Genomic DNA, 17,998 nt, shown 5'->3' on the forward strand with positions numbered 1-17,998 from the left:
ACAAATAAATAAGAAATCAGCACGATGATCTTGCCTGTTATTTTGTCATATTTATTGCCTTTTAATTGTTTAATTAATTACTTAACATTCCTTGAAAATAGTTTAAACAGCCTACCATGTGATTGAGGCCTATCAAACTTGAATAATTATTTAAACAACTACTCCTATAGGGCGTCCGTGGTAAAGATAGAATGACGTTTGATATTCGTGCTATTCGTTTGACATTCACGGTTAAACACGAGGCCGAATTTGGGGTCCGATTCGCGGCACGATTAAGTTGACCTACTGACTCGCAGTTTCTCATTGGAATTTTCCAGTCCACCTTAAAAATGGCATAATGCCACATTAGACCAGGTCCAGATGAAAAACCACATGCTTTACACCTATCAAACCTGCACTAGTACACTCCAAATAATCATTAAAACACAGTTTCAGATTTGTGAAACCTTTATCCTATCTGTGAAAGGCAGAAAAGGGGTAATTTCCCCCCAATCTAGACCAAATTAGACCAGGTCCAGATCAAAAACAACATTACCCAGACCTGTCAAACCTGCAATAGATTATTAAGTAGACTCAAGGGACTCATTAAGATGCAGTTTCAGATTTGTGAAACCTTTGTCCAATTTGTGAAAGCCAGAAAAAGGCAGTTTTGACTCTTTTTTCCCCATCTAGACCACATTAGACCAGGCCTAGATCAAAAACCACATTACCTTTCAAACCTGCACTACATTATCAAGTAGATGCCAGGGGCTCTTTAAAACACAGTTTCAGATTTGTGAAACCTTTATTCTATTTGTGAAAATCAGAAAAAAGAATGATTTCACTCTTTTCCCCATCTAGACCACATTAGACCAGGCCTAGATCAAAAACAACATGACTTACACCTGTTAATCCTGCAGTAGATTATCAAGTAGACTCCAGGGACTCATTAAAATCCAGTTTCAGATTTGTGAAACCTTTATCCCAGAAAAAAGGCGATTTCACTCTTTTTCCCCCATCCCTCTAGACCACATTAGACCAGGTCCAGATAAAAAGCCACATTACCTAGACCTGTCAAACCTGCACTAGATTATCAAGTATACTCAAAGGACTCAATACAACCCAATGTCAGATTTGTGAAACCTTTATCCCATTTGTGAAAACCAGAAAAAGGGTGATTTCACTCTTTTTTCCCCACATCTAGACCACATTAGACCAGGTCCAGATCAAAAACCACATGACTTACACCTGTCAAACCTGCACTAGATTATCAAGTAGACACCGGGGGCTCATTAAAACCTGGTTTCAGATTTGTAAAACCTTTATTCTATTTGTGAAAAACAGAAAAAGATTTCACTCTTTTTCCCCCCCTCTAGACCACATTAGACCAACCCTAGATCAAAAACAACACAATTAACACCTGCCAAGCCTGCACTAGATTATCAAGTAGAGACCAGGGGATCATTAAAAGTTTCAGATTTGTGAAAAAGAGTAAAATTGTCCTTTATCTTGCTTTCACAAATAGGATGGTTTCACTAATCTGAAACTGCATGTTAATGAGTCCCTTGTGTCTACTTGATAATCTAGTGCAGGTTTAACAGGTGTAAACCATGCGGTTTTTGATCTGGACCTGGTCTAATCCTAATTTGGCGTTTCCATAGGCATTTTGGCATTTTGAATCTGGAAAACCCCAACCAGAAACTGCGAGTCAGTAGCCAACTTTATCGTGCCGCGAATCGGACCAGAAATTCGGGCTCGTGTTTGACCGTGAATGTCAATATATATGTCAATATCACGAATATCAAACGTCACGCTATATTTATTAAAAATACTTTAATACAGTACACATCTCTTTTTTGCTAGGATAAACGCTATTAGTGCAGGGCGCACAGAGGCTGCTCAGCCGCACGTCTACTAACTCCACCTCCAGAAAAGTTTGCTCCCCCCGGCCAAACTTGAAGCCCCTCTCACTGCTGGCTACTCCTTTCCAGGCTGCTGTCCCACGTACAGGCCCCATTTTTCAGAATGGAGTGCCGTTTAGTCGTTTTAGTTGTTTTCCTCATCCCATTTTGCATGTCAGATGAGCAGCTTAGTAGTAATATTATTCTGGAGCCTTATGATTTTTTATTCGATACGGCGGTGGAAGCTTATTATAGGGGAGACTGGATGTCGGTCATCCTGAATATGGAGAGGGCGCTTCGGAACAAGGCTGCGATCCGAAAGGTGAAGGCTTACTGTCGGATAACCTGTGCCAACCAGACTGCTTTCGACGAGCCCCTGCCCGGCATTGGTGTGCCGATACCAGGCGCTGACTCTGTGGAGGACCTTGGATTCTTCCAGAAAATTTTGAAACGGGCTGATTGTGTGAATTCCTGCGAAAGTGCGAAAATTGGACCATCTACTGTCCACAAAGTCAGTGAAGCAGTGGAACTTGAATTTAGAAAGAGAAGCCCTTACAACTACCTTCAAGTCGCCTATTTCAAGGTAAACGTGATAAGCCTATCGCCGCACAATGGTTTGGATGCAGAGGATAGTAAAACCTAAACAGCATAATAGCATCTGTAGATGTCGATCATTTGCCTATAAACCAAACAAAATATGTGCAAAAAAATCTGCATTATATAGCATGTCAGGCACCTCTGATCTAAAAACAATGCTTATGAATGAGGCCCATGCATGTTTTTGGCTTCATTGCTGCTCAGTTTTATAGGATATGTTTCATTCAAACCTCTCCCTGCACTAGTATCCCAACCCCCAAGCCAAGACGGCCCATGCCACGTCTTTAGGTGGAGTCCTACTTCTATCTAATTTGGGAGTCATTTAAAGCCATATTACCCTTTAGTCAAATAAGTAAAAATAATGCGTTACATCATCATTGTATGGTGCACATTATGTGGAGCGTTTTCTCTTATAATTAAAAATAAAACTGCAATTATTAAGTTTTAGGCTAGAGATATAGTTCACTGATGGTCATCTCAAATTGTTTTGGCAATATGTAACGTGTAAACGTTATAATCCCGTGCTTTGCTAGTAAAGTTCACTGAACTGAACTGGTGAATGTGGTGCATCCTGGGGATCTGGGCCAGATGGCTAATGACAGTACGTCAGAGGTTTACAGCACATTCAAAGATGTTCTGTCTGTATCAGACAGACATGCTGGGATAGTATTATATTCTACTCAATTTTTTTTCATCTATTCTTAAGTGCTTCATGAGAATATGTCTTTGACCGGTGTAGATCAATAAGCTGAATAAGGCTGTGGCAGCAGCCAACACGTTTTTCCTGGCCAACCCGGACCACATGGAGATGAGACAGAACCTGGACTACTACAAGATGATGGCCGGGGTACAGGAGGAGGACTTCAAGGACCTGGAGGCCAGACCCCACATGGTGAGACTGAGACAAAGTTCTCCCAGCGACACACAGAATCACCTCAGGACCGAGTCCTGATCTCAGCAGTGTGTTCTCCAGTACCGCCGCTCCCTGGTCCTTGCGGATCAGAACCAGTGTGGACGCTGTGCTGACCGGCCCATGTGTGTTCTCAGGCGGAGTTCCTGCAGGGCAAGAGGGTTTACAGCGCCGACTCCTTCGCTCTGGCCATCGACCACTTCGAGGCGGCCGTGGAGGAGTACTTCATCGCGGACAAGGAGTGCCGAGTGCTGTGCGAGGGAGCCTATGACTACGACGGCTACAACTACATGGAGTATCATTCAGACCTGTTCCAGTCCATAACAGGTGAGGCCGCGCAGCAGGGCTCAGAAAAGGTCCACCTGTAGTCCATCACATCAGTACAGACGAAGGGAATGAGGTGAGGAGAGGAAGCCACGCAGAGTCAGACTATTGAGACGGAACTCCTGGGCTGCGTTCTGAATTGCATACTTGCATACTATATAGTATGCAAAAATAACAGGATGTCCTACTACATATGGTCGTATTTTGCAGTATGCAAGCCAGCAGACTTTTATGGCTATTCTGACCCACAATCCATTGCACAGCGGAAATTATGTGACATGTGCAAGTTGCGACAGCTGTGGATGAATGTCGCTTTAGGGACTGCGACGGATGTGGGCAAATTATAAGGTGCAATGTTATGACAAAATGGTATGTCCCAGTTATGCATACTGCGTGCAAAGTACATACTGTACTTTGGGCAGCTGCAGTGGTTTTATACTGGTAGTATAAAAAGTAGAAGTATGGGATTCTGAACGCAGCCCTGTTTCCCCTTCTGCTCGGTGATGAGAATAACACCTAGCACTAACAAGGCGATGTGCTTATTACCGCCACCTATAGGTCTGGAGGTGTGTGTACTGCTCAGAATGTCTATGTAAATACTGTGTATTTACCTGTCGACTGACCCATATTCCCCGTTTCTGTCTGCGCCCCAGACCACTACATCCAGGTGTTGAACTGTAAGCAGCGCTGCTCTGTAGAGCTGGCGTCCACGGCAGGCAGAGACAAACCATTCGAGGACTTCCTCCCGTCCCACTTCAACTACCTCCAGTTCTCCTACTACAACAGTAAGGCTGCCGCGCCATCGCCGTCACCAGCCTCCTCATCACCGTCATGTCTACGACGGGGTTATAATGAGAAGTGTTAAAAAATTAAATGCTTCTCTCTCCTCATCTCTTTGTCTGCCCCCCCCTCCTCCCCTCATCTCTCATCCTCCTTCACCCCCCCCCCCGTCCCTGCAGGCGAGAAGTATGCTGATGCTATAGAGTGCGCTAAGACCTTCCTGCTGTTCCACCCTGAGGATGAGGTGATGAACCAGAACCTGGCCTACTACTCTGCAGTGCTGGGAGAGGACCAGGCAGCCACCCTTTCTGCCAGACAGGTATGACACACACACACGCTCTATCAGACACACACACACCCACCCTCAGACACAACTCCCCTGGCTGTAGTTACACACCGGGCCCCATGTCCTAACCCTGTCTGTCTGTCCGTCCTTAGGTGGTGAAACAGTACATCCATCAGTCCCTGCTGGAGAAAGAGCTGCTCTACTTTGGCTATGAAGTGTTTGGAATCACTTTTGTTGATCCGGTGGGTGAACCTGTCGTCTGCTCCACTGTCCCTCCCTGTCCATCCCTGTCCCTCCCTGTCCCTCCCTGTCCTTCCCTGTCCTTCCCTGTCCCTCCCTGTCGCTCCCTGTCCCTCCCTGTCCCTCCCTGTCCCTCCCTGTCCCTCCCTGTCCCTGCCTGTCCCTGCCTGTCCCTGCCTGTCCCTCCCTGTCCCTCCCTGTTCCATGGTGCAGTACATGGGGAATGAGGGTACTATTCCAGATTTGATCTTAAAGGTGCTTCACTCTCCATCTTAGGACCCATGGACCCCAGCAGATGTCATGCCCCTGAAGCTGAGAGAGAAGCAGAAGTAAGACCATACACACACAAACACGCTCGCGCACACACACACACAAATGCACAAACACGCTCGCGCGGGCACACACACACACACACACACACAAACACACACACACACACACACACACACACACACCTGATGTGCACACCTCCCAGGGCAGAGAGGGAGACGGCTGCGAGGATCACAGAGGAGATTGGTAATCTGATGAAGGAGATCGAGACTCTGGTGGAGGAGAAGAACAAGGACTCGTCAGACATGGCCAGCATAATACGAGAAGGTGAGGATGGAGAGAGAAATGAGAGGTTAAACGTCTTTGATCATGACAGGAGCCTTTCTATCACTGTCTCGTGACAATTTAACCCCCCCACCCCCCGATCCACACACACACATATCAGGTGGTCCGCTACTGTATGATGACATCAAGGTTACCATGACGTCCAAGCAGCTGAACGGGACGGAGCGCGTGCTTCTGGATGGCATGATCACAGACGACGAATGCAGGGAGCTCCATCGCCTCTCCAATGTAAGCAGTGACAGCGGTAGTGTGAACGTGTCTGACGTGCGTGTACTGTATGTGTGTGTCTGACACGAGTGTGTGCTGTATGTGTGTGCCTGACGCGCACGCACGTGTGTGTTGACCTTGTCACGTGTGTCACTCCCAGGCGGCAGCGCTGAAAGGTGATGGGTACAGGGGCCGTCCGTCTCCCCACTCCCCGAGTGAGATGTTCCAGGGGATCACTGTCCTCAAAGCTCTGAAGGTGTGTGAGCTGCTCACCCAGGCCCAGCACCGAACACAAAGCCACAGCCCTCAACCCTGGCTCATTCCAGGGGCCTCACTCTGCCCATCGGTAGGCCGTCCAATATAGAATCAGACTGTTTTATATTTTGCTGACTGTCTTGTTGTCATCTCTCACAGCTGGGACAGGAGGGCAAGGTTCCTTTGAACAGCGCCCGTCTGTTTTTCGACATGAGCGAGAAGGTGCGGCAGGTTCTGGATTCCTACTTCCGCCTGGACACGCCCCTCTACTTCTCCTACTCCCACCTGGTGTGCCGCTCTGCCATTGACGGTGAGTCCAGAGGGAGGAGCTACGGTGGCGTCAATAATGCAAACATGCCAAGAACGCACATAAAAGACTCCGGGACGCCAGCTCCTTCTGCAATTTAATGCCTTGTAACCTAAATCGAGCAACAGCCAGATGTGTCTGTTATGATCTGGCCATGCAGAGAAGCAGGAGGCCCGCACGGACCTGAGTCACCCCGTCCATGCAGACAACTGCCTACTGGTGTCAGAGATCAACGAGTGCATTAAAGAACCTCCTGCATACACACACCGAGACTACAGGTACATGCAGTGGGTACAGTCACAAGAACCGCGCACATGCTAAAATTTACAAGCAATAAACTATTCTCTGGACACACTTCATATTCCAACATGCACCACTCCATTTCACAGAGTTTTGTTGTCATGTTTCAGTGCCATCCTCTACCTGAATGATGACTTCGAAGGAGGAGATTTCATCTTCACTGAGCTGGATGCTAAAACCATCACGGTAAGGCTCTTTTCACCTATACAAACTGATTTTTTAAAGGGGTAGAATTTTGTGTGGACTTGGCAGAAATGGAGTATAATATTCATAAGGGTGTGATCCACGAAAATAAGCCTCATTATTGTTTTGTTACCTTGGAACAAGCCCTTTATATCAACATAGGGAGTGGGTCCTTCCCACCGAAGCCACAATGTTGCACCATGTAATTATATTCAATAGGTTGTAATCTGCAACCTCACCACTAGATGCCGCCAAACATTACACACTGCACCTTTAAAAAGATAAAGTTATCCATTACTGTTCATCTGTTATATCTTGAGTGTTATTGTGGGTGACTGTGCCCCCACCCCACCCCAGGCAACCGTGCGTCCCCAGTGTGGTCGTGTGGTTGGCTTCGGAGCAGGAAAGGAGAACCCCCATGGTGTGAGAGCGGTCACTAATGGTCAGCGGTGTGCTCTCGCCCTCTGGTTCACTCTGGACCCCATCCACGAGGAGAAGGTACACTAGCACACACATTTGCTCACTATTTTGGTCTGTCTAAATATTTGTGCTCTGTATGTTCTGTATGGCCATAGACTGATTCAAGTAAACGTTGTCTTGTTATTTGCTTGTCCATAGGAGAGGATCGAGGCTCAGGAGCTGTTGAAGATGTTGTCTGCTCCTCTGGACGCAGAGTTCAGGCAGACCATAGTAACAGATGAAGGGGTGGAAGCCAAACCAGCAGACCAATCAGAAACCTCAGAACCACAGCCTGAGGTCACAGCTCCTGACCAGGCCACACCCACAATCCAGGAACAGGCAGACAAACCAGACAACAAACCAGACGACCAGAAACCTGAGGAACCCACAGAATCACAAGCTGAAAAACCCACCGACAAAAGTGCAGAGAAGCCAGAGGACACGCCAGTTAAAGTGGAAGAGAAATCCCAGGTGAAAATTGTAAGCAAAACTAAAGCCAAACCGTCCAAGGCCTCAAAGGCTAAAGGTACGGCTAAAACGACGGCCACTGCAGGGGATAAAGAAAAGAGCAAAGTGTCAGACAAGACCAAATCAGCTAAACCTGCAACGAAAACAAACGGCAAACAGGCTGTCAAAACAAAACCGAAACAAGCAGACAAAAAGGAGCAGAAGCCGGCCACAAAGAAGACAAAGAAAGACTCTGTCAAAAAGGTCCCAGAGGTCCCTAAAACTGACCCTAAATCAACATCAGACTTACAGAATGACAAGGTAGAGCTGTGATACCAACAGCACCTGTGACTGTTACTACATGTGGTGTCTATTTTTCTACCTTTGGAATATTTTGTTATGGTTTTCTCTGTGGGTGTGTTGAATAAAGGTGCAAAGTTGTCATGTTCTTGTTTGAATATCTGCCCATTTGTTGATTTCCAGGATAATGTGTAAATGTAAGCCATACTTTGATACCAAAGGACTGCATTCATATGGCTGATACTGTATCTCAAAACATGTTTGCATAGTGCCTTTTCAGATCCATCTGTCACAGTCTTGTCTGTTACTGTACCCACCTTTAAACGTCTGTCCGAGACTCTTGTGAACAGCTGTTTTTTATTTTGATGATGTCTAGATCTTGTTTATGCACTCTGTTATTATTATTTAACTGTTTTCCTACTGGCTCAGGAATTGAGAAGTGATCATTCCCACACACCCCCCCCAAAAAAAATAGATAAAAGAAAGCAACAAAAATGTGAACAAAAACAGTTAATGACCTAATTCACTTTGTCAGATGAGAAACCTCATTAACCTTCCTTAAATAAAAGCACCGTTTTTAAAGGAATGATTCACCCAATTTGAATGTTATATTGCATTCTTTTGTCCATCTCGATGTTCTATCAGTTACCAAGTGTGTCTAGAGTTATGGTCAATAACGTTGGTAGAAATACAGCTGGTATGATGTCACACAAGCATAAAACGCCTTTCTTTACAATGGGAGTAAATAGGACACTTTTCTTTAGCTTGTAAAAATGGGTTCTACGGGTGCATCTCAGAAAATTAGAACATTGTAGAAAGTTCATTATTTTCTGTAATGTAATTCAAAAAGTGAAACTTTCATATATTATAGATTCGGTACACATGTAGTGAAATATTTAAAGGCTGATTGCCTACATGCCACGCTCCACATTGATGCAGTAATTTGTGCAGAAGGAGCCCCCACCAAGTATTGAGTGTATAAATGAACATACAGTACAATAATAAAGATTAAAACAAAAAAGGCTTGAAATATTTTACCGACTTTTTCCACAATATTCACATTTTCTGAGATGCATCTGTATACGTTAATACATTTCAATTGTATACTGTCCAATAGCTATACATGAATCCTGAATAAGTACGTATCTTGAATAAGCCATTCCTTATATTTTTGCGATATCCCTATCTTGAGAAATGTGTTTTGACAGAAATATGTGTTTGAACAGAGGGTCCACCACAGTTCACAGTTCTCTGCCTCCAAAGTCCATGATGCATTGCAGCCTGCTCCTCCATAGCTCCACCCAAATGTAAAGCCTTTTTTCCATATTTAATTTGTTGTCAGATTTAGAGGAAGGAGATGTAGTATTTCACAACACACTGTTAGAAAGTGATATCCAACCATATCTCTTTGAGCCAGAGTACAGCAATGAAGTTAGACCAAACGGCAGAATCAGCAATGAAGTCCTGAGAGGGAGAGGGAGAAAAGGGGGTGAGACAAGGAGGACAGAGAAGCAAAATATCAGTGATTAAAATAGCTACTATAAAATGAACCTCAAGCGATGGTAACTTTCTGTAGGACAGGAAATACATAATGAAAACAACAATGAAAAAAAATCCCACCCAGGTGAGGAAGTACAGAGGAACTATTCGTAGGAATTATGTCGAAAGCAGAAATTTTGCAGCTCTATGGTTGATGTGATTGGACAAATAGCAACCTACTATTTTTACCTTTTTGCGTGGACAGAACCACAGCCATGCAAATGGAAAACACAGTTGAAAAGGACAGCGTTCAACTTCTCAACTAGATGAAAGAGAGCAGAGCACTCAGAAAATAAACTGACTCTTAACCAAACAAACCAATGTCTGCTTCAGAAACACACACGTCACATGTTGCTAGGCAGAGGTCAAACTTTGTACTTTCATTATTACTGTATGGTTGGCCACTAACAGTTAATTCTCAATCAGAACAAAGTCATTTACATAAATACAGCATTGTTTTTAAACATTCACAAACATTTAATTCAGTTTTACTTTGTGTTGAGTTAGAGCGTTGTTTACTCATCATGTTTGGCTCTTCAGGCTGTCACACTCAGTTCTCCTAAATTCAGCCATGCCAACCATATTGACAGTGTTACAGCAACAGACAGATATATCTCTTTATAGTGCAGCACAAGGAATAGCACAGGTATCAACTGACCACTTAAAACTCAATTAACCAATTAGATCCAAATCAACAACATCCTGAGAAGCCATTTTGCCAGTCGTGCAAGGTTTCCTCAGCAAAACAAGTGCTGAGCTGATCCGTGCTATGCCTATGTCACAATGTGTGTAAGCCTATCTGCTTATGGACCGTGTGCTTGGGATCAAATTAGATACTGGGAAAATAATTCATGTTTACAATATGGGAGGGACTGATGTCGAAGAGCAAGCTCTGGAAACGTTTGCATCTGGGGAAGTGTTTCTGTGTGAAAACTACAAACCTGAGACACTATGACGAAAGACAATGATGTATTTCCACCAAAAATGTTTTATTGATCAAGCAAAGCATGTAATTGGTCAAAATGTTGTGAAAGCAGTTCATTAAATGATGATGAGCAAAACTGTCTTTGGCATAGTTTAATATGTTCACATAATTCTGGTGTTAGCATCATATTTATTGTTAGTATAAGACAACAATAAAACTTACAAGCGGAGCATTTAATGTGTGATAGTCGTGTCATCTCTTACATGTAACTCAAGCATATCAAAAAAGCAGTTTTTTTTTATATATATATATATTTTTTACAGCATGACAGTGGTTAATACGTTTGAAGCAGTAATTATTTGCATCAACTGCAGTACATCGGAATACATAAGTGCCCAGATTAAGTCCCAAACATTTCTTCTACACATACTGTGAGTAATGATGATTACAGAAGAGGACCATGTCATAATGTGGTCTCAGTTACATCTGTCCTAGACGTGGTCTCAGTTGCACTCGTTTCCTTTGATGAGGAAGAATGTTCCAGCAGCCACTCCCAGCAGCCCCAGCGCCAGACCCACTCCACAGAACACAGCAGGACCCACACTGGGCAGGCTCACCTCCACATCTGGGGACCAACACACACACACACACACACACACACACACACACACACACACACACACACACACACACACACACACACAGCTCTTTATTTTGATTTTGTAGTAATATTGATCGTAATGTGAGTCAGATACTACACTAGTAGTGCTGTTATTGAGGAGAGGCTGGTGAATGAGTCCTCACCCCACATCCGTGTTTGAGGCTCAGTCAGGGCCCTGTGCTCCACACTGCAGCTGTAGATGTCTCCCTCCTCAGGTGTGAACGTCAGCCTGGAGATCTGGTTGAAAGTGTTGTCTTTGTTGGGGTAGGGAGTGCTGATTTTCACCCCCTCTGTCACCTTCTCACCGTTCCTGGTCCACGTGACACTCACAGGCGCAGGGTAGAACTCAGTCACATGACAGATGAGAGTGTTCTCCAGCCCCAGCTCCACAGCGTCCTTGGTGTAGATGGTGCTGTGGGGGGGGTCTGTAGAGGAACACATTAATCATCACTCAGTTCTGCCTTTCCTCTGTGCTGTTGAACATAGATACATTCTGACCAAGAGTTGTGTCTTCTCTTACCTTGTGTAATTGTAGGGTTTTTATAAGCGCTTCTAGCGGTGGCCAAATTTGCTCTGCATATCTGTAGTTCCCCCACCGCTGCTTCATAAAATCCAGGGAAGCTCATTGAATCTGCAAATTTAGGGAACGCCGGTACCCCCACCTTGTTGGAGAAGTCTGCATACCACAGCTCTTCACCATCTAGTCCATACATATTACCTCCATCTGTATCAGAGCACCCACTCAGATACACATCATCATGCATCACTGGAAAAAGAGACAGAAAACAACACAGTTATGAAGCTGTACACATTCATAGCAAGACATAATCCGTCATGTGATCAATTCCTGAGAAAGAATTTCACAGGTTTTATTTGACCTGTTTACTTTAATCTTAGTCAGTTGATCTCTACAGCTGATATTGATGACCATTCTATAAGTAAGAAAACTTTTTTTAACCAGTTAATAAATTAATTGAATATGAATATGATGCATTTACTGTACCTTGTGCTTTGACACAGAGTAGACAGGAGAGAAAGAGGACAGCTCCAGACCCCTTCATGTTCAGACTTCAAAGAGAGGAGAACTGAGAAGACTTGAATTATACACTGAACTGAACATTTATTTTCTCTGAACGGTCTTGTGTAGGACTCTTGGACCAATCAGATGAGTCATTTCCAGCCTCATCATCTGTATCTAGGTAGACGCTCATATGGCTGTTCAGGCTTGTAGTGTAAATGCACAGTGAATGAGAACTTAGCAGGTAACGCAGGGATAGAATACATAGATTTGGGGTGTCAGAGGCTTCTCACATAAAGGTCTTTATGTAAAAAGAAGATAATGATCATCAGATTGATGGGGACTTGAAAGTATACAGTATAACATGAAGCCTATAACGCCATTAGGGAAGTGGCTGATTATATGCATTAGTTATAGTAGAACTAGATGACTAATGGCTGTCATGTAAAAGTGAGAATGCATGACGGAATTATTCAATTAATTATTTTACCTTTTTACATTAATATGATAGCTCAAGTACTGGCAAAACACATAATTGAATCAATCTACCCCCTGAAAACTACAACAAAGAAAGATTAGGGCTAAGTTCCTATCCACTTACATAAACTGTTGGGATGAGAATCTCACTGATACTGTATCACAGAAAACAGGCTGTCCAGATAAACCAGTCTGGAGAAGTCCCTAAATATTGAAACCATAAAACTATTGAGCGACTTTGGACAGAAGAATATTGTCAGATTTTTTATAGCTCCAAAGATTAGGGGAAGGCTTCTATCTATACAACAACTATTCTGGAGGGTATGTGGGCATATGGAAGCTGATCATGAACAACGTATTCTGGAGCTACCAGAAGATGTGTGTACAGTATGTGCGTGCGTGTACAGTATATAAAATATAATTTCAGTGTGTTTGGTGAGCTACTGTAGGACCTGTACCGAAGGCATCAAACGTCAGCCTACATGTTACACAGAACACAATGATACACCTGTATCATTCATTCAATCATAAATCAATCACATGATACCCCTGCATCATTCAAAACAGTCAATCATTCAAACAGGTGGTGCAGTAGTACAGTCGCCTCACAGCAGTCATTCAAACAATCAGTCATAAATCAATCAAATTATATGGCTGTATCATTCAAACAGTCAATCATATATCAATCAAATGATACAGCAAACAAACAAACATCTTTATTTGACAACTGGAGAGTAGGACGCGCCTTCCCAGAAAAAATGACGTGTGGAGCTAAACCAAAAATACATACATAATAATAAATACATCTCAAAAGCAGCACATCAAAAGATGGAGGCTATGGTAGCACTCACCACTTCACTTGACAGGGGCAGATCCTCAATTTATTTGTTGTGTCTATTTGTTTTACTCACAATTGCTTCATGTTACAGTGTTTTGCATTTCATGTAATTTATTTAATAATGCCTTTTTTATATTTTGACAGCCATTTTGTGGTTCTCTCTGTGCATTCATGGTTGAATTCAACCCTACAGAGAGAGAGAGAGAGAGAAAGAAAGAGAGAGAGAGAGAGAGACTGAAAGAGGAAGGTTTGTATGTCTGTTTGGAAACACGCTGCTATCCTTAAGTCTTTTTTTCTGAATTATTTGATGAATTATTTCAAATGTTTTCCTCCCTAAAACAACAATAACTGTGGCAAAGTACCTATCCTCTAACCTACAGTAAGTCTTTAAATTCTGGCCATGTGTCCAACCTTCTTTATCAGCCAACCAGCTGTAGGCTAGTTATAGTTTATATTACAGTAATTTGTACAGTCAGTTTAAAACAGTAATCGGCATAACAACAGCCTTCAGGTACAGGAAACTCTTCATCTGACGGTAATACGGTAATATGCGTACCTGGTCAAACACTACTGTACTTAGAAACCCAACCACTTCCTGAGTGAATGAATAACATTGAACATGTCCAGAAAGAGACCAGAATTTAAATAAAAACAACATTTCAATGGTCAGAAAAGGCTTTATCTGTCTGTATCTCTTCAAAATGACTGATATTTTGATTTATTGATTTGAATTATTAATTAATAATTAATAATTTCTCTATTCTTCAACTTGGACCATGGTGTGAGTTTCAGTACTGTGTGATGATATGACAGAGGTCTGTTCCATGTTCTGTGTTCTGACCTGTTCCTCATTCCTGCCCTCATCTCAGGGCCAGTCAGTGTTGCTACAGCAGGGTGTTTACCTCCAGCTTCCCCTCCACTGAAAGACATGAGGTCTGGAAAGTCCCACAACTTCACTTTCACTTCAGTAATCTCTCATCAGCCAATGGCAGAAGAAGCTAACTTGGAAACAAGCTGCATTCCTTTAGTGTTCGGTTCTGAATTATTTGATGAATTATTTCATTTTTTGTACCCGGAAACCAACCTGTCCAGACAAACCAGTCTGGAGAAGTCCCTAAATATTGAAACCATAAAACTATTGAGCGACAGAAGAATATCGTCAGATGCTCAAAGAGTCTGAAATGCTTCAGACTCTTTGCATCACCAGTTACTAAGAGAAGCTGCATATAACTGAGAGCTACATCAACTCCTACTATTGTTTGTGTGTGTGTGTGTGTGTGTGTTTGTGTGTGTGTGTGTGTGTGTGTGAGTATACTGTATATGAAATAGAATTTTTGTGTGTTTGTTGAACCAGGACACTTCACCGAACAGGTTAGAGGTCATCAAAGGTCAGCCCACACGTTACACAGGACACAATGATACCCCTGCATCATTCAAACCGTCAATCATAAATCTATCAAATAATATCCCTGCATCATTCAAACCGTCAATCATAAATCTATCAAATAATACCCCTGCATCATTCAAACCGTCGAATAAATCTATCAAATGATACCCCTGAATCATTCAAACTGTCAATCATAAATCTATCAAATAATATCCCTGAATCATTCAAACCATCAATCATAAATCTATCAAATGATATCCCTGCATAATTCAAACAGTCAATCATACATAATTTTCCACAGTGCCGAACAAAATACTAAACCAAAAGTGAAGCATTCTACACTCCCTGCCTGGCGTCGTTTGCATTAAATTACCACTTGCCAACATGGTGAAAATACACCACACAATTAAAAACTGAAGACATGATCCTATTGCACAACGAGAAGTATAAGTGAAACATGAATGATATGGCTGGACTCTTTACCCAACACCAAAACCAAGGAATGCTGACAAGCAGAGTGTCCAGAGGAGTCAAGCAGCAAAGAGAAAGTACTGTAGAAACCTGAAGCTGACCTAAAACAACATATTTGTACCTACAGTATATAACAACTGGAGGCATTTTTGGCCCCACATTGTAAATGACTGTATAAAGATAGACTGTCAAGTCATTCTCATAGAAAACTTGTTTAATCATTTTAACACTTTGTGGAAGTGGAAATGTTTTTGTTGTTGTTGTTGTTTCATGTTTATGGGCTATTATTTTACATACAAGAGTAAATCTATACCAGTGGTCAAAAGTAATTTTATGGTATGTATTTACTGTATTCACTGGGTGTTATTTTTTGTGACATTTGTGAATTGTAAATATTTTCACATCATTTCACTGATGGCCAGCTGTCATGAACACTTTGAGCCAATATTAGAAACATGCTCAACATTTTTTATTAAAGCCAGTCAGTCCTATTGTAAGACTTTTTGTATAATATAAATCCAATAATTTATTTTACTCACAATTACTTTATGTTATAGTGTTTTGCAATTCCTGTAGTATATTTAGTAATCTGTCTTTTTGGGGATTTTGAATGGCCATATTGTGGTTCTCTCTGTGCATTCATGGTGGAATTCAACACTAGAGAGAGAGAGAGTGAGAGAGAGAGAGAGAGAGTGAGAGAGAGAGAGAGAGATAGAGAGAGAGAGAGAGAAAGAAAGAAAGATGGGGAGAGGGAAGGTTTATATATATCTGTTTGTGTGAATGAATGAATGAATGAATGAATGAATGAATGAATGAATGAATGAATGAATGAATGAATAGTTCATTCGTGGCGAGGCAGACATTTTCTCTTGGTCAGTAGCTGCGATTAACCACCATAAGCGAAGCGAAGTCTGCAAACAACCTGGCCCTGTTGTATGATCCCAAGGGCGCAGCCAGCTTTGTCTCAGGTAGCTGGAAAACTGGGACGAATCCTGACTTGACATTCCCGAGTGTCGGCGTTGATAACCGGCTTCCTGATAGACGCATGCTAGGAAAGTTCCCTCTGTCCCAACATCGACCATCGCTGATAACCATGCCTAAACTTGTGGACCTCGAGCAAGCCGATGAAGCGATGGAACTTTCAAAAGGCCAACTGGAAACGCTACTGCCTCTTTACCCATAGATCCACAAGGTGCCTCCCACCACCTAACACCAACAACGTGGACAAGGCGTTGAACTCTGCGGCATACTGGTGAAAGCGGCCAAAAAATCCATAGCTACAAACAGTGTTGGGATGCGGAGTGTGAGAGTCTCTACTGTGCCTTCCTCCGGGCCCCCACAGGAGCTGAGTCAGACAGACTGCCTCAGCCCTGCTGTCTAGACTCAGCGGAAGGAGACAAGAGCGCTGGGAGGAGGCCATTAACTCCATCGACTTCTCACACTCCAGCCGCAAGGCATGGAGCATCCTTAACAACCTCACTGGTAGGTCTAGACACTCTCCCCATCACTGCCCCATCTTTGCAAACAAAATCGCATGACAATTTGTGAAAAGTGGGACATACGAGGGCAAAGACCGCGGATCGTCACGTCTCGTGGCAAAAGAAGTGTCTGACCTCTGGAAGGCCACAACTCCTAGCGGTGGTAACATCTCTGGTGAACTCACACCAGAGGTGTTTGCTTCTGCCCTCCAGCATGTAAGGCCAGTGAAAGCTCCGGGACCTGATTCTATCTGCCCGGAGCTTATACTCCATGCTGCGCCTTTCTTGAAGTCCTGGTTAAGAGCATTCCTCTCTTCCTGCTTGCGACAAGATCCCCAAAATCTGGAGAAGAGCCCTAGTTGTCGCGATCCCTAAGCCGAACAAGCCTGAAGGGGACCCCAGAAGTTACCGCCCCATCTCTCTCTGTTATGTATCCCCTTCAAGATCCTCGAGCGTCTTATCTACGCCTGCGTCAAACCAATCATCGACCGGCTGCTCCCACAAGAGCAGGCCGAGTTCTGACTTTGGAGATCGACCGTAGATCAAGTCACTTTGATGACTTAAAGGACAATGCTCGTTTTTGACAACCTGGACCTTATTTACGACATATTATAAGACGTTTGACTCACCGAGATCACTTTGGTGTAGTTCGGAGGCCTGTAGAAGAAATGTAAAATCCAGCGCGAGCCAGTATATCCATGTAATGGCGGTGATCGGGGCAACGAGAATGCAGCTTCTAAAAATCTATTTTCTGCCGCGAAACGGTTGTTTTCATCAATCTGTCTGGATGAATCGCTAGACCCACCCCGGAGCCTCCTCTGCGTCTCAAGTCGAGACACCCTTATGTGCCTGCCGTACGGGATCTCCTGCAGCAATGCAGAGATCTTAACATCAGTAAGGCAGGATGGGCGGATTACATCTGGCATTCGGAGTGGGAAGCAACCACCTGCACACTCTGTGATTTCATCCTGGCCGCGGTCCATCCCCTCCCAGGATGGACTTACCCAGAACGGCGTGGGTGAGGCTTAATTTTTGTACACATAGTATAACAGTACATTCACGAGTTCAAAAGACCATGCCAACATGGTCACCATGCCAAATTTTGAAAAGTTAG

General features: G+C 43.4%; 2 protein-coding genes across 2 annotated transcripts; one reads left to right on the forward strand and one right to left on the reverse strand.

The window, feature by feature from the left end:
• Positions 1 to 1,974: 1,974 nt before the first annotated feature.
• On the forward strand, positions 1,975 to 9,049 carry p3h1 (prolyl 3-hydroxylase 1). Its single transcript, XM_084441213.1, has 15 exons — positions 1,975 to 2,463; positions 3,217 to 3,369; positions 3,525 to 3,714; positions 4,365 to 4,496; positions 4,671 to 4,810; positions 4,930 to 5,019; positions 5,294 to 5,346; positions 5,493 to 5,614; positions 5,733 to 5,860; positions 6,000 to 6,095; positions 6,254 to 6,404; positions 6,562 to 6,679; positions 6,812 to 6,887; positions 7,242 to 7,382; positions 7,503 to 9,049. Exons 1-15 carry the CDS (start codon positions 2,005 to 2,007, stop codon positions 8,121 to 8,123), a joined length of 2,670 nt encoding a protein of 889 aa, XP_084297339.1. The 5' UTR covers positions 1,975 to 2,004; the 3' UTR covers positions 8,124 to 9,049.
• Positions 9,050 to 10,642: 1,593 nt separating this feature from the next.
• On the reverse strand, positions 10,643 to 12,316 carry LOC311311471 (H-2 class II histocompatibility antigen, A-U alpha chain-like). The gene is made up of 4 exons (XM_084441195.1): positions 12,219 to 12,316; positions 11,736 to 11,981; positions 11,359 to 11,640; positions 10,643 to 11,179 (listed from the first exon to the last, which is right to left on the reverse strand). Exons 1-4 carry the CDS (start codon positions 12,274 to 12,276, stop codon positions 11,058 to 11,060), a joined length of 708 nt encoding a protein of 235 aa, XP_084297321.1. The 5' UTR covers positions 12,277 to 12,316; the 3' UTR covers positions 10,643 to 11,057.
• Positions 12,317 to 17,998: the final 5,682 nt, after the last annotated feature.

This window comes from Borostomias antarcticus, assembly GCF_949987555.1.
Source record: "Borostomias antarcticus genome assembly, chromosome: 7".
Lineage (NCBI taxonomy): Eukaryota > Metazoa > Chordata > Actinopteri > Stomiiformes > Stomiidae > Borostomias > Borostomias antarcticus.

Excerpts from the sequence above, each read along its gene's own strand:
- p3h1 (XM_084441213.1), top strand. The coding sequence starts at position 2,005 with ATGGAGTGCCGTTTAGTCGTTTTAGTTGTTTTCCTCATCCCATTTTGC. Across the intron at positions 3,715-4,364 it reads CCTGTTCCAGTCCATAACAG|ACCACTACATCCAGGTGTTG; the intron begins GTGAGGCCGCGC and ends TCTGCGCCCCAG. Across the intron at positions 5,861-5,999 it reads AGCTCCATCGCCTCTCCAAT|GCGGCAGCGCTGAAAGGTGA; the intron begins GTAAGCAGTGAC and ends TGTCACTCCCAG.
- LOC311311471 (XM_084441195.1), bottom strand. The coding sequence starts at position 12,276 with ATGAAGGGGTCTGGAGCTGTCCTCTTTCTCTCCTGTCTACTCTGTGTC. Across the intron at positions 11,982-12,218 it reads ACTCTGTGTCAAAGCACAAG|TGATGCATGATGATGTGTAT; the intron begins GTACAGTAAATG and ends CTCTTTTTCCAG. Across the intron at positions 11,641-11,735 it reads AAACCCTACAATTACACAAG|ACCCCCCCCACAGCACCATC; the intron begins GTAAGAGAAGAC and ends GTTCCTCTACAG.